The sequence below is a fragment of the Theobroma cacao genome, chromosome 3 (assembly GCF_053813885.1).
Source record: "Theobroma cacao isolate CCN51 chromosome 3, ASM5381388v1, whole genome shotgun sequence".
Classification (NCBI taxonomy): domain Eukaryota; kingdom Viridiplantae; phylum Streptophyta; class Magnoliopsida; order Malvales; family Malvaceae; genus Theobroma; species Theobroma cacao.
The window spans coordinates 35,175,488-35,191,657 of NC_142641.1; the positions used below are offsets into that span (position 1 = coordinate 35,175,488).

Below are 16,170 nucleotides of genomic sequence, written 5' to 3' on the forward strand. Positions count from 1 at the left end.
GTTTGAACGTTAAGATATTTGTTATCTAAAACCGTTTATATATTAATTAATTTGGATGTGGATATCTAAAAAAATCGTTTAAAACCTTAAGGTAAAAATTTTTAAATTCTTGCAAATGTCATGGTATGTTGCAATTTTGTTATAACTGGACAAAGTAATATACATGATTTTTCTTAAGTATTGAAATTATAAAACTTGATAAAGTAATATATATATATATATATATATATATATATATATATATATATATATATATATATGTATATATGATTTTAGATTGATATTTCATTTCATATGTAATTGTTTTTTTTTTGTTTGAATTTAGAATGAGGTCATCAATGTTGGGTTTATTTTGTAAAATTAACAAATTTATTTACTTTTCTTAATACATTTGTAATCTTATATTATAATTTGTAAAATTGAATTTTTGGGTTGAGTTACATCAAATTTATGTTTTTAATCGAGTATCTCCAAATAAATGATTTTAAATAATTAAAAGATATCACTAATATGTTTTGATTAGGTTATGGATAGTTAGAATAAAATTTTAAATGATTTTGTTTAAGCTTCAAGTATCTCAATAATAAAGGGTTTAGATCTTGAACATTTCAAAATAAAGAGGTACTTTATCCACTGTCATTCCTATTGGTCAAGATATAATTACATCACAAATTACTACAAGTATTTTGCAGTAGCACATAATATTGATGAGAAACAAACATAGCACTAGCATATGTTAAATATAAGCAACATGATGAAAGGTTTTAGATGATTTTTTTTTAAGTAAAATACCCTCACCTCTTTAACTTTTAATTACAAGTCTAGATGGGTTTATTAGTTTTTAAATGGACACTCTTGTCTAAAAAATATAAGCATCGTTAATAGAAATAATGAAATGATTAAAATATCTTTTTATTTTTTCTTTTATTTTTTTTCTCAAACAATGTGGCTGGCTGGCAATGCTATGCTCTCATTCACTGGCCGACCACCCCACAACAGGTGCTCCCCAAAGGAGGGAGCATCAGATCGGTGTTCCCACCCTTGAATTTTTTTTAAAATAAAATTATATAATAGTAATATTTAAAATTAATAAAGAGTAAAATTATTTTTTTAATATTGTCACGTTATCAAACAAACAAACATTAACGATTAACTGATGACTGGATCTATATGTATAATGAAAGATTTTTTTTTGGGTAAAGTGTTTATTTCGAAAACTAGTAGATCTGTTTAAAATTTCGATTAAAACTTAAAAATTTACAGATGATTCTAAATTTAAGCAACGTGAAACTTATTAACACTTAACAGAGAAATACTGCTGTAACCGTAAGTGTAAATAAGAGATGGTAATGTGCACCCCTAAAAGGTAATTATTAATAGATGGTAATTTGTACCCTTAAAACAACTAATCTTTAAATTTGGTTCACGAATATATGACGCTCAAAATACAGCAGCACCAGGCCATCCAGGCCAGGCAAATCATGGTTGAAGATAATGAAAGGGCTTGTCCTGGTTGTTTGCCTGAACCCCGTGATACAGAGATCCTCCCAACTTGGTTTCCAAGCAATTGAAAATTCACATATTGCTTGTTTTAACATGAGCTGCCTGAACATCTAAAACGCCTATTGATTGAGATCATCTATGATCCTTGTGTTGAATGGTTCCTATGAAAATAAGCATCAGTGTTATTGAATTCTGAATTAAAAAAGGTACATAAATATACATGGATTTTTTGGGTCTCCAGATGCTCCAAGAGCTTCAAATCGAGAACGGAACTCTAGTGGAGTAATTGCTGGTGACCTTAATGACAAGAAATCGAATGAGAACAAGAAAAGAATCTCTTTCTAGTGGACTACAAGAAAAACAGGGGAACACCACTTTGGCAAGCAATAACTTTTGCTCGGTTGGAGAATGTCATGGGAGGAAGAGACACTGTCATACCACCACCTCCTTTTTGTTTTCTAATTCCATTTCTTTCTCTTGATTACTTCAGAGCGTGAGGTCTTTGGCGAGAAAATCCTGGCTGCATGATGTAGTTGGCGACGAACGTGTGGTCCAAACATAAACACCAACCAGAAACATGGTTAAGGCAAGCTGCATCAGCTAGAGAAGAAATAAAAACTAATGGATGAAGTGCCATAGGGAAGAGAGAACTTGACAACGAGTCCTCTATATTTGGGCACGCGAGTAGCAGCCCTCTAAAGACCAAAGTCATTCCCTATTCCAGGTGGTGGCATTGTAGATACAAAAGTACATATATCTTTTATGTGTATGCTTATGAGCTTATAGCAAAACGAACCAACTCAAAATAAAAGAAAGGGGAAGGGCGAAAAATCACCATACCTGAAGTAGCATGGAGGGAGCTGCAACAGGTTCTGAAATGACGTGGCTTCTAGTTTTTCTTCTATTGAGTGTAGTGACCGATGGGCTGTTAGCAGTTGTTATATCCCAAAAACTTCTTTTTTTGGTTGTTGGGACTGGTGATCGAAAACGATGACTTGGGCTCTTCAAGTCCCCAGCACTTGGTTCCTTTGGCCGCAAGCTAGCCCGTGTGGCAACCCTCTTAACCCCTACATCTGATGTTTTTTCACTCTTCCTTGAAAGCTCACGAATAACATCATCTTTCTGCTTTAACTGAGAAGCATAATCTTTCTTCATTCTCGCCATTTCCAGTTCCAATGCCTTCACAGTCAGTCTAAGCTCCTTAACTGCTTCCTCTGCTCCCCTCTTTTTGGATTCTGGCGTGAAACAGTTTCCTGTTAAGAAGGTGGATCTGGGTCTCCTTTTCTCATTTGGTTGGGCAGTAGATGGAGGAGTCATGAGAGATGTAACTGAAGAAGGGGTTGGAGAAGCATTTGCAGCCAAGGATTGTGCTTGAAGGGTTAGCAACTTCTGCTGTTGGCGTGCCAGTTGTACTCGCAATTCACGATTTTCCTTCTGCAGTTCAAGCAAAAGCTTGGCCTGATCAGTTCCAGATTCAGGTACTTCAAGTACCTCCTCATTTGCCTCACATGCCTGCAAGTGTAAGGAAAACATTTTTTACAATTATTTCTAGTAATTTATGAAAACCCTTTACAAGAAAAAAAATAAAAAACATGAATACTTAACAACAAATGTTTAGGGTTGTTTAAAACACAGTGAAAAGATTAAACTTGGGAGAACCAATGTTTAAGAAGTATAGCATGAAACAAAATAAACATAACTTAGCAATAGATGCAAGCACAGAAGGTTAAATTTGAGAAGAAAATGAGCAAAGATTACGAACCTTGGTTCGGATCTCCTTAGCTCGATCAGCCCAATGTAGAGTATTTTGTGTTTCACCAAATGAGAGATTGCTTGGACTGATGTTAGCAATCATTACAGTGTTACAAGCTCCACCTAATGAGTCCTTAAGGAGTTGAGTGAGTTTTGAATTTCTGTAGGGTATGTGTTTCTTACCCTCAACAAGGGCATTGATGCAGCTGCTCAGTGCAAGAAGTGACCGATTAATGTTGGCACCCTCCAGTGATCTAAGTGTTCTCTGATCAGTTGCAAGGGCTCTTTCAGAACCAGCAAGATCGATGAGTGAGAGCTTCCCAACTCTGTTAATGACATTCATTGAAGCATCTTTGACTCTATATTCAATCACAACCTGGATGAAAAGCAACTCAGGTAAATAAGAACATCATAAAACTACAAGAACAAAAAAAGTTACTAAGTCACACATTATTATGGGTACCTGAAGAATTGCATGGGATCTTGAAGATGTTTCATTAGCGCGAGTTGGTTCAGTGGTTCGGTTTTGGTTTCCTCTTTGTAGCAGTGCCATCACCTGCCGCAACCCAGTAAAACAGTTATTCTACTTCTATTCAATCAATTGTCTAACCTTCTAAGCTATGACAAATGGAATTAGGAGATTTACTTCATCCGTGGAATAAGCCCTGTACTGTGTAAGACCTGCCGCTACAATTCCCTGCATTACATTTGAGCAAGCACTTTTCTGTGATAAAATGAAGGCATTTAAAATCTGGAATTTAAACAATATATAGAAGACTATAAAGTGGTTTACAAAATTGTTAGTGTTTGCTTAAATAGTTTTCGAAAGTAACAATATTTCCTTGCATTTAATGACCCTGCACCTCAGCATTTAGCTAAATGGTTGGTGTATGATCCCACTTCGAATCCCCCTTCCCCAAATAAAAAAAAAAAAAAACCCCACTGTTCCTTCTTGAAACTTCAGTTATGAATCTGTTATGAAGGAAAACACAGTGGAAATATATTTCTTTGTAATCAGTTAGGTGATAGCATGGAAATATAGAATTGGATGACAAGATATAGCTATATTACTTGCCACCAGCGTCTCTTCTAGTCTGAAGAAAACACTTCACAAAGATCAATTCTGATGATTTTAGGAGAAATTTAATCAATATAGTGGACAATATGCTAAGTTTCCAAAATCAGACAATAATGTGGTAGTAATTTACTATGAAGTTTCCAAAAGCAAGTATTTTCTGCAAATCTCATTTTACAATGGACAATCTGACATGTTAATGGAATAAAAATAAGGTTACTTTACTATCCCAAGGTCCAAAAGCTTAGCACTTAAAAGGAAAAAAATTCTTTCTCTACGACATACAATTATAATAGTACGGTCATTTTCATAAAATAGAATTGCTGGGAAATACAGTTACAGTGTGGTATAAATTTCACGGCTGTTAAGAGCAAACCTGCTTATCTTCTCTCAGGACAAGAGGTCTTCCAGGAGAGAGTAAATCCCTGACAGTTTCATTGTAGACCTCAAGATAGGAGAGATGAACCACATGGTTTCCATCACAGCTCCTCTGTCTAATCTTTGTGAAAAGATCCTTTATTGCCAAAACCATCACGCCTGGATTATCCACGGTGCCCAGCATTGTATAAGTTTTTCCAGCTCCTGTGGCACCATAGCAGAACACTGAGCCATTCCTTCCCTGCAAAACTGCTTCAACAAGGTCTGCAGTACTGAAAGTTCAAATGGGTTGTGAAGAAGTTAATTCACTGAAAAAAAAAAAAGCAGAGAAACTTAGATACATTCAATGCATATTGATACATAAGTCTTGTTGAAGAGCAGTAGCATTTTCTACACAAAAGAATCTTATCTTCCCTTCTGCTTGCTTAGCAAATGCATTGAAGAAAACAGAAACGTTACTGAATTATGTTGAAAATGGTAGATAATTCTCCTTTCTGGAATTGGTACAACTAATAATTGGGATTTCTAAAGTTATGGTTGTTATTATTTGTTTTGAATGCTAAAGAACCCAGAAACGAAAGCAACACTCGATTTTTCATTACAACTAAATACATTCTTGCTAAAACAAGTCAAAACAAAGACAGAAAGCCAAATTGAACCTCAAACATAAATCTGTGTCAGCTATCAAGTGAAGACAAAGCTAACAGCTGGTCTGAGGACTGCAAATACTTTCAATTAATCGTTCAGATTCACAACCAAGAAATTCTTTTTAAATCCATTTTTAAAATGAAACTTTTACAAGCTTCCAATCAGTTAACACAAAAATACAACCAAATAAAACAGTGTTAAGGGGCAACACAACTGCAATTCATATAAAAATGGATCAATGCATGACATCTTTTGAGCCATAACTTACGTGGTGGTATAAACTTCATGTTGACTAGTGGAATCCGGGAATGACGCATCAAAAGTAAAATGCCTGCCTCTAAGCCTCTTTAGTCGAAGATAATCATTCTCATTAGCAAACTCAGTCAAGTAAACATCTCTCTTATTCACAATCTTGACACAACACCTTGAACCAACTTCCTTCTCCTTCTTAGCCATAGGCCTAAGCCTTACAAACACAAGAATTCTACTATCATCTCCACCCATTGTCCCATTTTTCTCAGTGCAAGAAATACTCTCTATTTTCTCCAATTCTTGCCCATTCCTAGTCCCTCCCATTGACAACTTCCTTGCCACTGTAGTTTTCACGGTAGTCGTTGTGGCCTTTCTTGTACAGGAAGAAAACCCAAGAATCTTATCCGGACCAATCAAAAGATTCTCCTTTGCATCATCCAAAGGTGGTTGGGGCAACACAAAAGTTCTAGTCACTGTAGAATTAGCCATTGCAGGCAATGTAGTCATTGTGTTTTCTCTCATAACATTGTTAAACTTGGAATCTTTTTGCTCTTTCTCTTCCTTTCTCTCTTGTCTTTTGCAAGATGTGAGAAGATCAACACTTGGGTGAGTTGAAAAACGCTTCTCTTGATCAGGTTTCGGAGACGAGTTGTTTCTAAGAGCTGCAGAAGCTTTCTTTTGTTGCTCATATAAAAGAGTTAAAGCTCTCATTTTTTCCTTCAACCCATGATGCGGGTTCCTCAGTGGAACGTTGTTATTATTAATATTACTCACCTGGGTTCCTTCTTCTTTTTCATTTGATCTGCTGCATCTGCTACTTCGCTGCTCTTCTTGGCTGCTGATCTGAGACCTTGTTGAAACTGGCATTCTATGATTTTCACACTATCCAAACATGCCCCAAGATGGATTTTTCTTTCTTCTTTTTTGAATACCCAATTGGCAAAAACTTCCGAAAATGCAAGAAAGAAGGAAGGGAACTTCTTTTTCCTGGAAAAATCAAAACTTTGGGAAATGATTGTGGGTTGGAGAAGAGAAAGCTATAAGCCTAACTAGAACAGAACGGACATGAAAGAGAGGGAAAAGATCAAAGATTGGGGAATATGAACCGTTGGTTTGATGATGATATCAACGGTTGGCAGTAAAGCCGGGAAGGTCCGTTCTTTTTGAAAGTGAAAAGCTATTCTCACTCCATGTTTTTGATTTTACATCGTGCACTGACCTGACGGTGAGAAACGGCAATAGCAAAGGTAGAGTGGAAGAAGCAAAAAGTGGAGGGGTAGTAGTAGGGGTTTTAGCCCGTTTTTAAAAATTTGAATGGGGGCCTTACAACGGTCAAAAATATTGTCAGGGGCCCAACGGTTAGGTAATTCAGAAAAATGTGGGGTCCAACTTTGGAAATTTCCTAATGCCAGGGAAAAACACACTCTTAAGCTGTTTTGCTTTCTAATTAATAATTGCCATTATAATTAATTAATAAATTGATCATGGAAATCCCACCACTGACCACACCGTAGATTGCTGCATTTGTTTTTTTGTTTTTTATTTTTCCCTCAAAAGAATAACCACGGTTAAAGTAAAGCAGTAATTCCATTTTTCTAATTTAGAACTTTTTTTCTTAAATTTTAAAAGTCAAACCCTAGATATTATTATACCGTGTTTGCTGAAGCATTTAGCTTAATGCGTTTCCTCTGATCTGATGATGATCAAGACAAGGGCAATAAAAAAAAGAAAAAAAAAAGTTCAATTAAGCTCTGGTCAATGACCTAACCAAAACTCATTACTTGTTAAATAATGAGTTTGATTTGCTCAAGGCCGAAGCAAATATTTATATTTGGTTAGGCATGTGGATTTGAATTGCTATAACCATCCAATTTAAATGCTGCATTTATTTTGTCTTACATTGTAAGGAAAGATTCTTTTAATTTAAAATAATTTCTTTAATCAGTAATTTTTTTGGGGTAAAAATTAAATATTCGATTTCATAGTTGATACATGTATGGATTGTGTTGTAGTAGTAACTTACAATATTCTTATTTTCACTTTCTGATTAAAAAGAACAAGTTGTTACCTATTTCGGATTAAGTTCTGTAGCAAATAACAAGTAATTAACAAGGAGGGATTGATGACATGGAATCTTATATTCATTTGATTAGGACATGATTTAATAAAGATGATAGAGTAAGTGGGGAATAATGATCCACGTCGGTCATGATTATGAAGGTTTCACGAGTAGCATGTTGAAACTGTGAAATGTCTTGTAAGGGAAGGCCAATAGAGCAACCAAATTATGTCTTCTTTTCTAGTGGAGAACGCCATCATCACATGTTTATATTCTTTTCCTTTTTGCATTGATTATCTTCTTCTCATAACCATGTACTGTATTTATAAGAGTTCTCCTTCTTTTTCCGTCACCCATTAATTCTTTCTTCTTTTGTTTTATGGTCTTCTGGCCAAATAAATTTAAAGTCAATAATAGATAAAAACAAGTAGCCAGCATGTAGTCCACTCTCCCTATATATTTTCATTTTTATTTTTCTATGTCAGTCAAACATCATGCAGTAATGGCATATATTCCTTTTGGTGCAAGAGATATTTATTTTAATTGCTTGATATCTGCAACCCTTTCAAAAAAAAAAAAAAACATATTTCTTATGTACTTGGCATTAACCCTTTCTAATTTCTTGCCAATATTCAAGTGTAGTTTGAGTAGAAATATGAGCACTCCAGGCCCATTATGTAAAGGCCTTTTCTAGGCCATCAAAAATAGAATACATTCGAAGTATGAAAAACGGGTCTTTTATAAGCCCAATTGACGAATCCACTCTCAAGCCCAACCGATACAGAACAAAACCTCTTCTCGGTCGAGTCAGTCCGCAACTATAAATTCAGTCGTTAGGGTTTAAGGATTAACCTAGAAGCTGAAAATTGGGTTTTATCAGGGATGGGGGTAGCGGAAGAGAAAAGCTTTATCTCTTCCTCTTTAGAAGAGAGTAAGAAGAAAAGGAAGAGAAAGCGAAGCAGAACTAAGAAATCAGAGCACCAAAACCCTGATAACAACACTGATAGAGAAGAAGGAGAAGAAGAAGAAGAATTTGAACAAGAGAAACAAGAGGAAGATGAAACAGAAAACAGAGAAGTTCAAGAGAAGAAAAATAGGAAGAAAAATAAGAAGGTGAAGAGTGATGATGATGAGAAACAGGAACTTGTAAATAATGAAGAAGAAGAAGAAGAAGAGGAAGAAGAAGGAGAGAAGGGAGAGATAAAGGAGAAAGTGAAGAATGGGGGAAGTGGGATAATGAGCACTGAGTCATTTGAGTCCTTGGGATTGTCTGAGCCTACTTTTAAGGCTATTAAGGAAATGGGTTTTCAGTATATGACTCAGGTATTTTTTTTGCTATGTTTAGGTTGAATTATTTGTGTATTTTATGTTCGAATTAGATTGTTTAGTGTTTTACCTGTGTGCTTTATAGTTGGTTTAGTTCAATTCAGAATTCAGTGACACATCATTGCATATACAAAAAAAAAGCCATTGAATATATTGTGAACTTTCCAAAGGGGGCAGATGAGCATTTGCTATTGTTCTGTGTAGCATTTAAGGCCAGATGAACTTTCCAATGAGTTGAAAAATAAAAAACATCTATTAATAATGTTTTCTAGCATTGGGTGCAATGCTGAATTTTGTTAATATCTGTTTGCCCTGTAAATATTTTTATATACAACTTTTTCCTTGAAAGAAAAGGTCCACCTCTTGCTATACAGGGAATAATATACTTTTCATCGTAAATTTGATGATTTTTAGGCTATATGTTGTGTTAGTTTTATTTTCATGTGTTTAATTTATGTAAGACTTAGAAGTTTCTTATAATTGAGCTGCCAAATAAAAATTCAGATTCAAGCCAGAGCGATTCCACCACTTATGATTGGCAAAGATGTCCTTGGGGCTGCAAGGACGGGTTCAGGGAAAACCCTTGCGTTCTTGGTACCTGCTGTTGAGTTGTTATATAATGTTCACTTCACTCCTCGCAATGGAACAGGTGTTATTGTCATTTGTCCCACAAGGGAGCTTGCCATTCAGGTAAAAATTTTGAAACCCTTATTCACTGTCATTACTGTAAACATTTATTTCAGGCTTAAAACTTCTTTTTTTCTTTTCCTGTGATTTCAATGGAGTTCTCATCAGTGCAATAATGAAATCTGTCCAATCCTGAACAGCAACTTTGATAATCTAAAAATGCTTTTGTCTATGAACGTATAATGTTTCTATTTGGATTTAGCCTTAATTTAAACTGTCTATAGCTTGTTTCATTTTATCAATGTATTAACAAAGTTAAGACGTTTATTGCAATGTGAATCAATTTATCACTTGGAAAAAAAACTGTTCTCAACTTTCAAGAAAAAGGAGGCAGCTAACCTTTTTTTCTGAGTAGATATGAAAAAATGGATTATGGGCTGATAAATTTCTTATTTGGCATGTATTTACTGTTAAAAATGATGTATTTCTAATGGCTTTTATTGTGGTATAAATATTGGTAATTTCTTATGGTGTTGATGGTTCTTCTGCTTTTCTTAATAGCATAATACTATCTACAATGCTAACCTCATGATATGGCAATAAAGAATATTTAATAAAGTATTGTTTTTCCTTTTTTCTCTCTCTCTCTTTTAAAGTTGACTAATTGGATTGCAATTAGTTTAATTGAAGTTATATATTGTACCCTTAATATTTCAACAAATTCGTTCATTACTAAGCAATGTAACCTTCAAATGCTTCAGACTCATGCAGTTGCAAAGGATCTTCTCAAATACCACTCTCAGACTCTTGGATTGGTTATTGGTGGTGCAGCCAGAAGAGGAGAAGCAGAGCGAATTGCAAAGGGAGTTAATTTATTAGTGGCTACTCCTGGTCGACTACTTGACCATCTTCAACATACAAAGGGATTCATTTATAAAAATTTGAAGGTAACATTAAAATTTCTGAACCTCGTATCTAATGATTCATTTTTTGTTTGGCTAATATGGTAGCTTGTATGATCATTTGATTTATAATGTATTTTACTTGAACTAAATTTCCTTGATTATAAGATTTTCTTGCGTGGTCAATTGTTCATACCTATTTGAGATTGTATAGTTAACTAAAGGTAATTACACTGTGTACTTTATTTTTTGGATGGCCACTTTCAGTGCTCAGAAGTAAAACTGTCAAAGCTGACCTGAACCTTAAAAAAATCCAGTTAACCTGCCTGAACTTGAGTTTGACCCAACTCGATTTGAACAGAAAATTCAACAATCCGAATCAGAAATCAACCCAACACATTTGACAAGAAAAAGTCAATGACTAGAATCTGTAATGAGCAACTAGAATTTACAGTATTGCATTTTTTTAAAGGATAACCGGATGAGCAAGTGATGATCTTTGTTTTAATTATGAATTTACAGTGCATATGTTGTTGGAATTTTTTTTTTGTTCTTTTAATTTTGAAATTTTCCATTTTTAATTTCAATAATAAAAGGGTAAAATCAATACCCTCACCTCCCAAAGTTTTGATCGAAATTGCACGGAGGTCCATTAGTTTTCAAAATGGACACTCTACCTCAAAAAAATATTTTCTGTTGGACACGTAGGTCTAGCCATTAGTCAATTGTTAGTGTTTTCGTCAGTTTGATGACGTGGAAAGGTTAAAAAGATGATTTTACTCTTGATTAATTTTTAAAATTACTATTTTATAATTTTATTAATTAAAAAAAAAGCTCCCCATTTGGGGCTCCCCTCCGAATACTCCCCTTTCTTGGGGAGTTGGGTGCTCCCTATTTTTTTTATTTTTTTATTTTTTTAAAAATATAATAATAATTTTTTTAAATTAATAAAGAAAGAAAGGGTATTTTATTCTTTTCATAATTTCTGTTAACGGTGTTTGTACTCTTTGGGCGGAGTGTCCATTTCGAAAACTAATGGACCCGCTTAGAATTTCGATTAAAACTTAGGGGGCTGGGGGTATTTTACCCTAATAAAAATGTAAAATAATGTTGCATATTTAAGACACGTGGTGCATTCTTATTAGCTATTTTTTGCCATGTCATTCATTTGACTAACATTATCAGTCAAAGGTGCAAAATGCTTAAGGGAAGTAAAGTTGAAGTAGTTAATTGTAAATTTTTAAACTTCAGGTAGCAAATCAACAGTTTCACTATAGTTTGTGTAATAAATGTGTAATTAACCCTTACTAGCTGGTAAAATGTTTATGCATTGCTCTCTTAGAATCAATATTATATACCATATGTTGGAGTGCTTCTAGTGAATTATTATTTCTATCAACTCATAAACTGGTTTTGCAATGCCTCGAGTTTATACTTGCTTCATGCAGATAACTTGAAGCCCCATACTCTCTGAAAAATTTAATTCAGTCATTATAATTATTCTGACTTATAGTTAAACTTGGTACATTATATGAATTTTAATTTTCCAAAAATTTGTGGAATTTGCAGTGTCTCATGATTGATGAAGCTGACAGGATATTGGAAGCAAATTTTGAGGAAGAAATGAAGCAAATTATCAAGTTTCTTCCTAAGGTGAATTTTTTAGCCATTTATATTGTTGATTAGAGCGATGTCAGGAAATTATGATTTTGGATTACATCATTTAATCTGCCTCTAGGACTTCTGAATGAAATGGATGGTAACAAAAATTGTGGTAGTAACATTTTTTATTGACATAAAAAAGTTATGCTAATGCCTTTAGATTGGTGTAGAATATATTTTCTGAAGTAAAATATGATTGATTAAAAAGCTTGGCTTTCTGAAGGACTAGGTTCAGTTGCATTGACTAGGTTTTGTCAACTTGTGATGTTTTCTTATTTGAAAAGAGAAATAGACTTCTTTTCTAATAATTATATTTCTGGAAAAAATGAAGCAAGGTATCATGCTTCTGAAAAAGGCAAATCGTGTTACCCATTTATATTGTTGATTGTGAAGTTACTGGTGTATGTTTTGATTTTATGATCTCATGTAGTCGCCCCAAGGCTTTTCTTGAAAATTAGGTGTTGGGTAATCAAAATATTAGTGAAATTTTCTTTAATAATTGGAAAGGGGAATGCTAGTACACTTTAAAAATTGAAGCTTAGAATGAATTTCCGGGATTAACAGACTTTGCTTTATAAAAATTTTAGTTAGCTCAGTGGTGTATATATTTTTTGTTGTAATTGCAACATGAGAATAAATTGTTTTGAAAATGTTAGTATGCTCAATAGCGCATTCCACCACTCCAGAGTGATGATAAATGATGCTCTAGGAGATTTCTGGTTATGACATAACTTTAAATCAAGATCAATGCCTCTTGCTTGATTTGCACTATCATGCTCTTGCTTTTTCACTTGAAGCTTTATGTTTATAAAGCAGTTTGAAGTTATACACAATCTTAGATTTGGTAACTTCTAAGGTATTTAGAGCTTACTTTTTACTTACTTGATGTGCAGCAAAACAGGCAAACTGCTCTATTTTCAGCTACCCAGACTAAGAAGGTTTGCCCTTCTCCCTCATTTATATTGACCATTGTTCCCTTGACTTATGGTTTATTTTAATCACATCTATGCCAGCTTTCTTCAGAAAATTGTTTGGCTAGCCTATTTCTCTATGAATGGAAAAGTCAAAACTTTCTTCCTTCCTTTTCTTTTTGGAGCAAAATTTTGGTTTTATTTATGTGACCATTTATTGTTACTTTTCCCTAAATCTGCAGGTTGAGGACCTCGCCCGCCTGTCGTTTCAGACAACTCCTATTTATATCGATGTAGATGATGGGAGAAAGAAGGTAGGCATGTAGTAAAGATTCAGTATATAAATACAGTCAAGTGCACTATTTACTTATCCTTTGACTTAACAAGACACTGTCATTGTAGGTCACCAATGAAGGGCTGCAGCAAGGCTATTGTGTTGTGCATGGTTCCAAGAGATTTATCCTTTTGTATTCATTTTTGAAGAGGAACCTGTCCAAGAAAGTGATGGTCTTTTTCTCTTCATGCAACTCAGTCAAGTTTCATGCAGAACTTCTTAGATATATTCATGTGGATTGCTTTGATATCCATGGAAAGCAAAAGCAGCAAAAGCGGACCACTACCTTCTTTGACTTTTGCAAAGCAGAAAAGGGCATTTTGCTTTGCACTGATGTTGCTGCTCGTGGACTTGATATTCCTGCCGTGGTATGTTTCTTTGTTTAAATGGGTTGCCCGTCATGGCAGTTGCCATTTTATGATTTTCTGTTGATCTTCCCATTAATGTTTTCTGCGCATTGTTGGAATAGTGGTACCTTAATGTTAGTATATTTGTGGTCCAAGTGCAAACATTCTTAATATATATTTTTCTTATCTGTAATTGGTATGCTCAACTATATATAAAAATGCACAATGCATTGGCATCTTGTGCAAAATCAGGAAATTCATGCTACTCTTAAAAGACAATGGTAGTCTCCCATGAAGTTAATAAATTTTTCGGTGATCTGGTTAGGATTACTTTGCAATTTTGTTTACATAGCATTCCAAGGCTGCTGTTGGCCAGGTTTAATCATGACTGTTTTTTATTGTTCTTAAATAAAAAGGTCAATAGATTTCAATTTCATAGTTGTTTGCAAGTAGACTGGATCCTTGGCATAAATTATATGTTGTTGAAACGTATGTACATCCAAAGTGACCATTTGTGTGGTCTGTTGGACTCTGTTATGGTATGAATAATTCCATGTTTTTAACAATCTTTTCAATAACTTTATTTTGAACATTACTTGGTCATCTCACCTGCTCTTTAGAAGTTGAACTATAGTTTAAACTTACATGACTACCATCTAGTTTCTCCTCCCCTCCCCCTCTTTTAAATAAAAATTTTGTACATGATTTGCATGTCAGCGTATGTTGAGTATCTCAATCAGTTTAAACTTGGCAAGTTTTTGAAGGGTCATATAGTAGCACCAAAAGGGAAATGGAGGAGTAAAAGGGAAAACCGGGTTTCAGCTTTGAAGTCTGTCTGCATGAATGCTATGGTTAATTGGATTGATATAGAAATCTTAAAAAAATAAAACAGAGAGAGAACGGAAATATTTGGAATCTTTGTTGCAATAATGATTTGGCATGGAATCATTTTGATTGAATTTTATTGTTTTCTATTATCTGTTTGTAGGATTGGATTGTGCAGTATGATCCTCCTGATGAACCCAAGGTGCGTGCTCTTTCTTTTATGTCGTGTGTGTATCATTTTGCTTATTCTTGCATATTGTTATTTTTTCATCCATGTTGAGTAAAATGTGGCATGGGAATGTTGCTTTCAGGAATATATTCATAGGGTTGGTCGAACTGCTCGTGGGGAAGGTGCAAGAGGAAATGCTCTTCTTTTCCTGATCCCAGAGGAACTGCAATTTCTTCGCTATCTAAAGGTGCATTATTTTTGGTGAATTACTTTTTTTTTCTCAGTCTGTTAAAGAACTGCTATTCTAATTTGTTTCTTTCTGCTCTAAATTTCTAATGACAGGCAGCAAAAGTTCCTGTTAAGGAATATGAGTTTGATGAGAAGAAGCTGGCGAATGTGCAGTCTCATCTGGTAACTTCTTGGTTCTTTGTTTACTATAATTTGTTGATATAACAAAGTTTGGGGGAGCTTAGAGTGTCTACTTGGAATGATGCAGGAGAAGTTAGTGGCAAACAACTATTATCTTAACAAGTCAGCTAAAGATGCTTATCGATCCTACATTTTAGCATACAATTCTCACTCAATGAAAGATATCTTTAATGTGCATCGCCTTGATATGCAGGTACAATCTTTCTTCTGAATTCTTAAAATGTAAATCTCTTCTCTGCATGTGGTTGTGCAATCTAAATGGATTATTAACTAGTGTAAAATATCTTGATCCTGAAACTATTGTTAGCCATGAAATTTTGTACATAACCTGGTGTATTAAGCTGACCAACAAGAAACGGAAATTGTTGTTTTTGAGCAGGCCATCGCTGCTTCCTTCTGTTTTTCATGCCCTCCTAAGGTTAATCTGAACATAGACAGCAACGCATCCAAATTTAGAAAGACAACGCGTAAAGTGGAAGGAGTGCGAAATAGTTTCAGTGCAAGCAACCCGTATGGGAGGCAGAGAAGTGAAGATGATAATCGGCAATTTGTAAGGTATTAGTGGAAGCATCATCCAGAGGCCATTTATAAAGGCATTGACAGAAGCTGTGTTGGTGAAGCCACTGCATTGGTCTGCGACAATTTTGTATCTGTACCATTTTTTCTTGAAAAAGAGGGTGAGTCTGCTTGAAAATTAAGCTTTAATAGCATTTCGCGAGTCTTGGAAGTTGAACATGCACATATAGATTATTAGTTTTAAATTGAATTGTATTCAAGATGTGTTATTCTTGCCTAATAATTCCATCGTTCTCTCAACCATATAATTCTGATGGTTCATATTTGACATGTTGTGGAGGTTCTGCAATTGTTCTTTAATCAGGCTTTTAGCTCAGGTGTAATGGTTTTTAGTATCCAAGAGATTGATTATATTAAATCGAAAATCTCAAAAGCAAAACATCCATAAACGAGCC

The 16,170-nt window shown here is 34.5% G+C and overlaps 2 protein-coding genes and 1 long non-coding RNA gene across 3 annotated transcripts; 2 read left to right on the forward strand and 1 right to left on the reverse strand.

Moving 5' to 3' along the window:
- Positions 1-1,667: 1,667 nt before the first annotated feature.
- LOC18604967 (ATP binding microtubule motor family protein) lies at positions 1,668-6,767 on the reverse strand. The gene is made up of 7 exons (XM_007037695.3): positions 5,625-6,767; positions 4,707-4,980; positions 3,902-3,952; positions 3,719-3,811; positions 3,266-3,631; positions 2,344-3,015; positions 1,668-2,023 (listed from the first exon to the last, which is right to left on the reverse strand). Exons 1-7 carry the CDS (start codon positions 6,473-6,475, stop codon positions 1,985-1,987), a joined length of 2,346 nt encoding a protein of 781 aa, XP_007037757.2. The 5' UTR covers positions 6,476-6,767; the 3' UTR covers positions 1,668-1,984.
- Positions 2,891-3,905, forward strand: LOC148763764 (uncharacterized). The gene is made up of 2 exons (XR_016025020.1): positions 2,891-3,023; positions 3,423-3,905. It is a non-coding gene; the product is annotated as an uncharacterized LOC148763764 (long non-coding RNA).
- Positions 6,768-8,491: 1,724 nt separating the features above from the next.
- Positions 8,492-16,064, forward strand: LOC18604968 (P-loop containing nucleoside triphosphate hydrolases superfamily protein). Its single transcript, XM_018118216.2, has 12 exons — positions 8,492-8,990; positions 9,498-9,683; positions 10,382-10,567; positions 12,092-12,175; positions 13,078-13,122; positions 13,338-13,409; positions 13,498-13,797; positions 14,765-14,803; positions 14,913-15,017; positions 15,113-15,181; positions 15,267-15,392; positions 15,579-16,064. The coding sequence occupies exons 1-12, from the start codon at positions 8,550-8,552 to the stop codon at positions 15,759-15,761; spliced, it is 1,836 nt and encodes a 611-aa protein (XP_017973705.2). The 5' UTR covers positions 8,492-8,549; the 3' UTR covers positions 15,762-16,064.
- The last annotated feature ends 106 nt before the right edge of the window (positions 16,065-16,170 follow it).

What these genes read in the sequence shown, in the direction of transcription:
- LOC18604967 (XM_007037695.3), bottom strand. Translation starts at nt 6,475, where the DNA reads ATGCCAGTTTCAACAAGGTCTCAGATCAGCAGCCAAGAAGAGCAGCGA. An exon ending in GATCCCATGCAATTCTTCAG is followed by an intron (nt 3,632 to 3,718) that starts GTACCCATAATA and finishes CTTTTCATCCAG; the next exon opens with GTTGTGATTGAATATAGAGT. An exon ending in CTAAGGAGATCCGAACCAAG is followed by an intron (nt 3,016 to 3,265) that starts GTTCGTAATCTT and finishes TTACACTTGCAG; the next exon opens with GCATGTGAGGCAAATGAGGA.
- LOC18604968 (XM_018118216.2), top strand. Translation starts at nt 8,550, where the DNA reads ATGGGGGTAGCGGAAGAGAAAAGCTTTATCTCTTCCTCTTTAGAAGAG. An exon ending in GTTTTCAGTATATGACTCAG is followed by an intron (nt 8,991 to 9,497) that starts GTATTTTTTTTG and finishes ATAAAAATTCAG; the next exon opens with ATTCAAGCCAGAGCGATTCC. An exon ending in ATCCTCCTGATGAACCCAAG is followed by an intron (nt 14,804 to 14,912) that starts GTGCGTGCTCTT and finishes TGTTGCTTTCAG; the next exon opens with GAATATATTCATAGGGTTGG.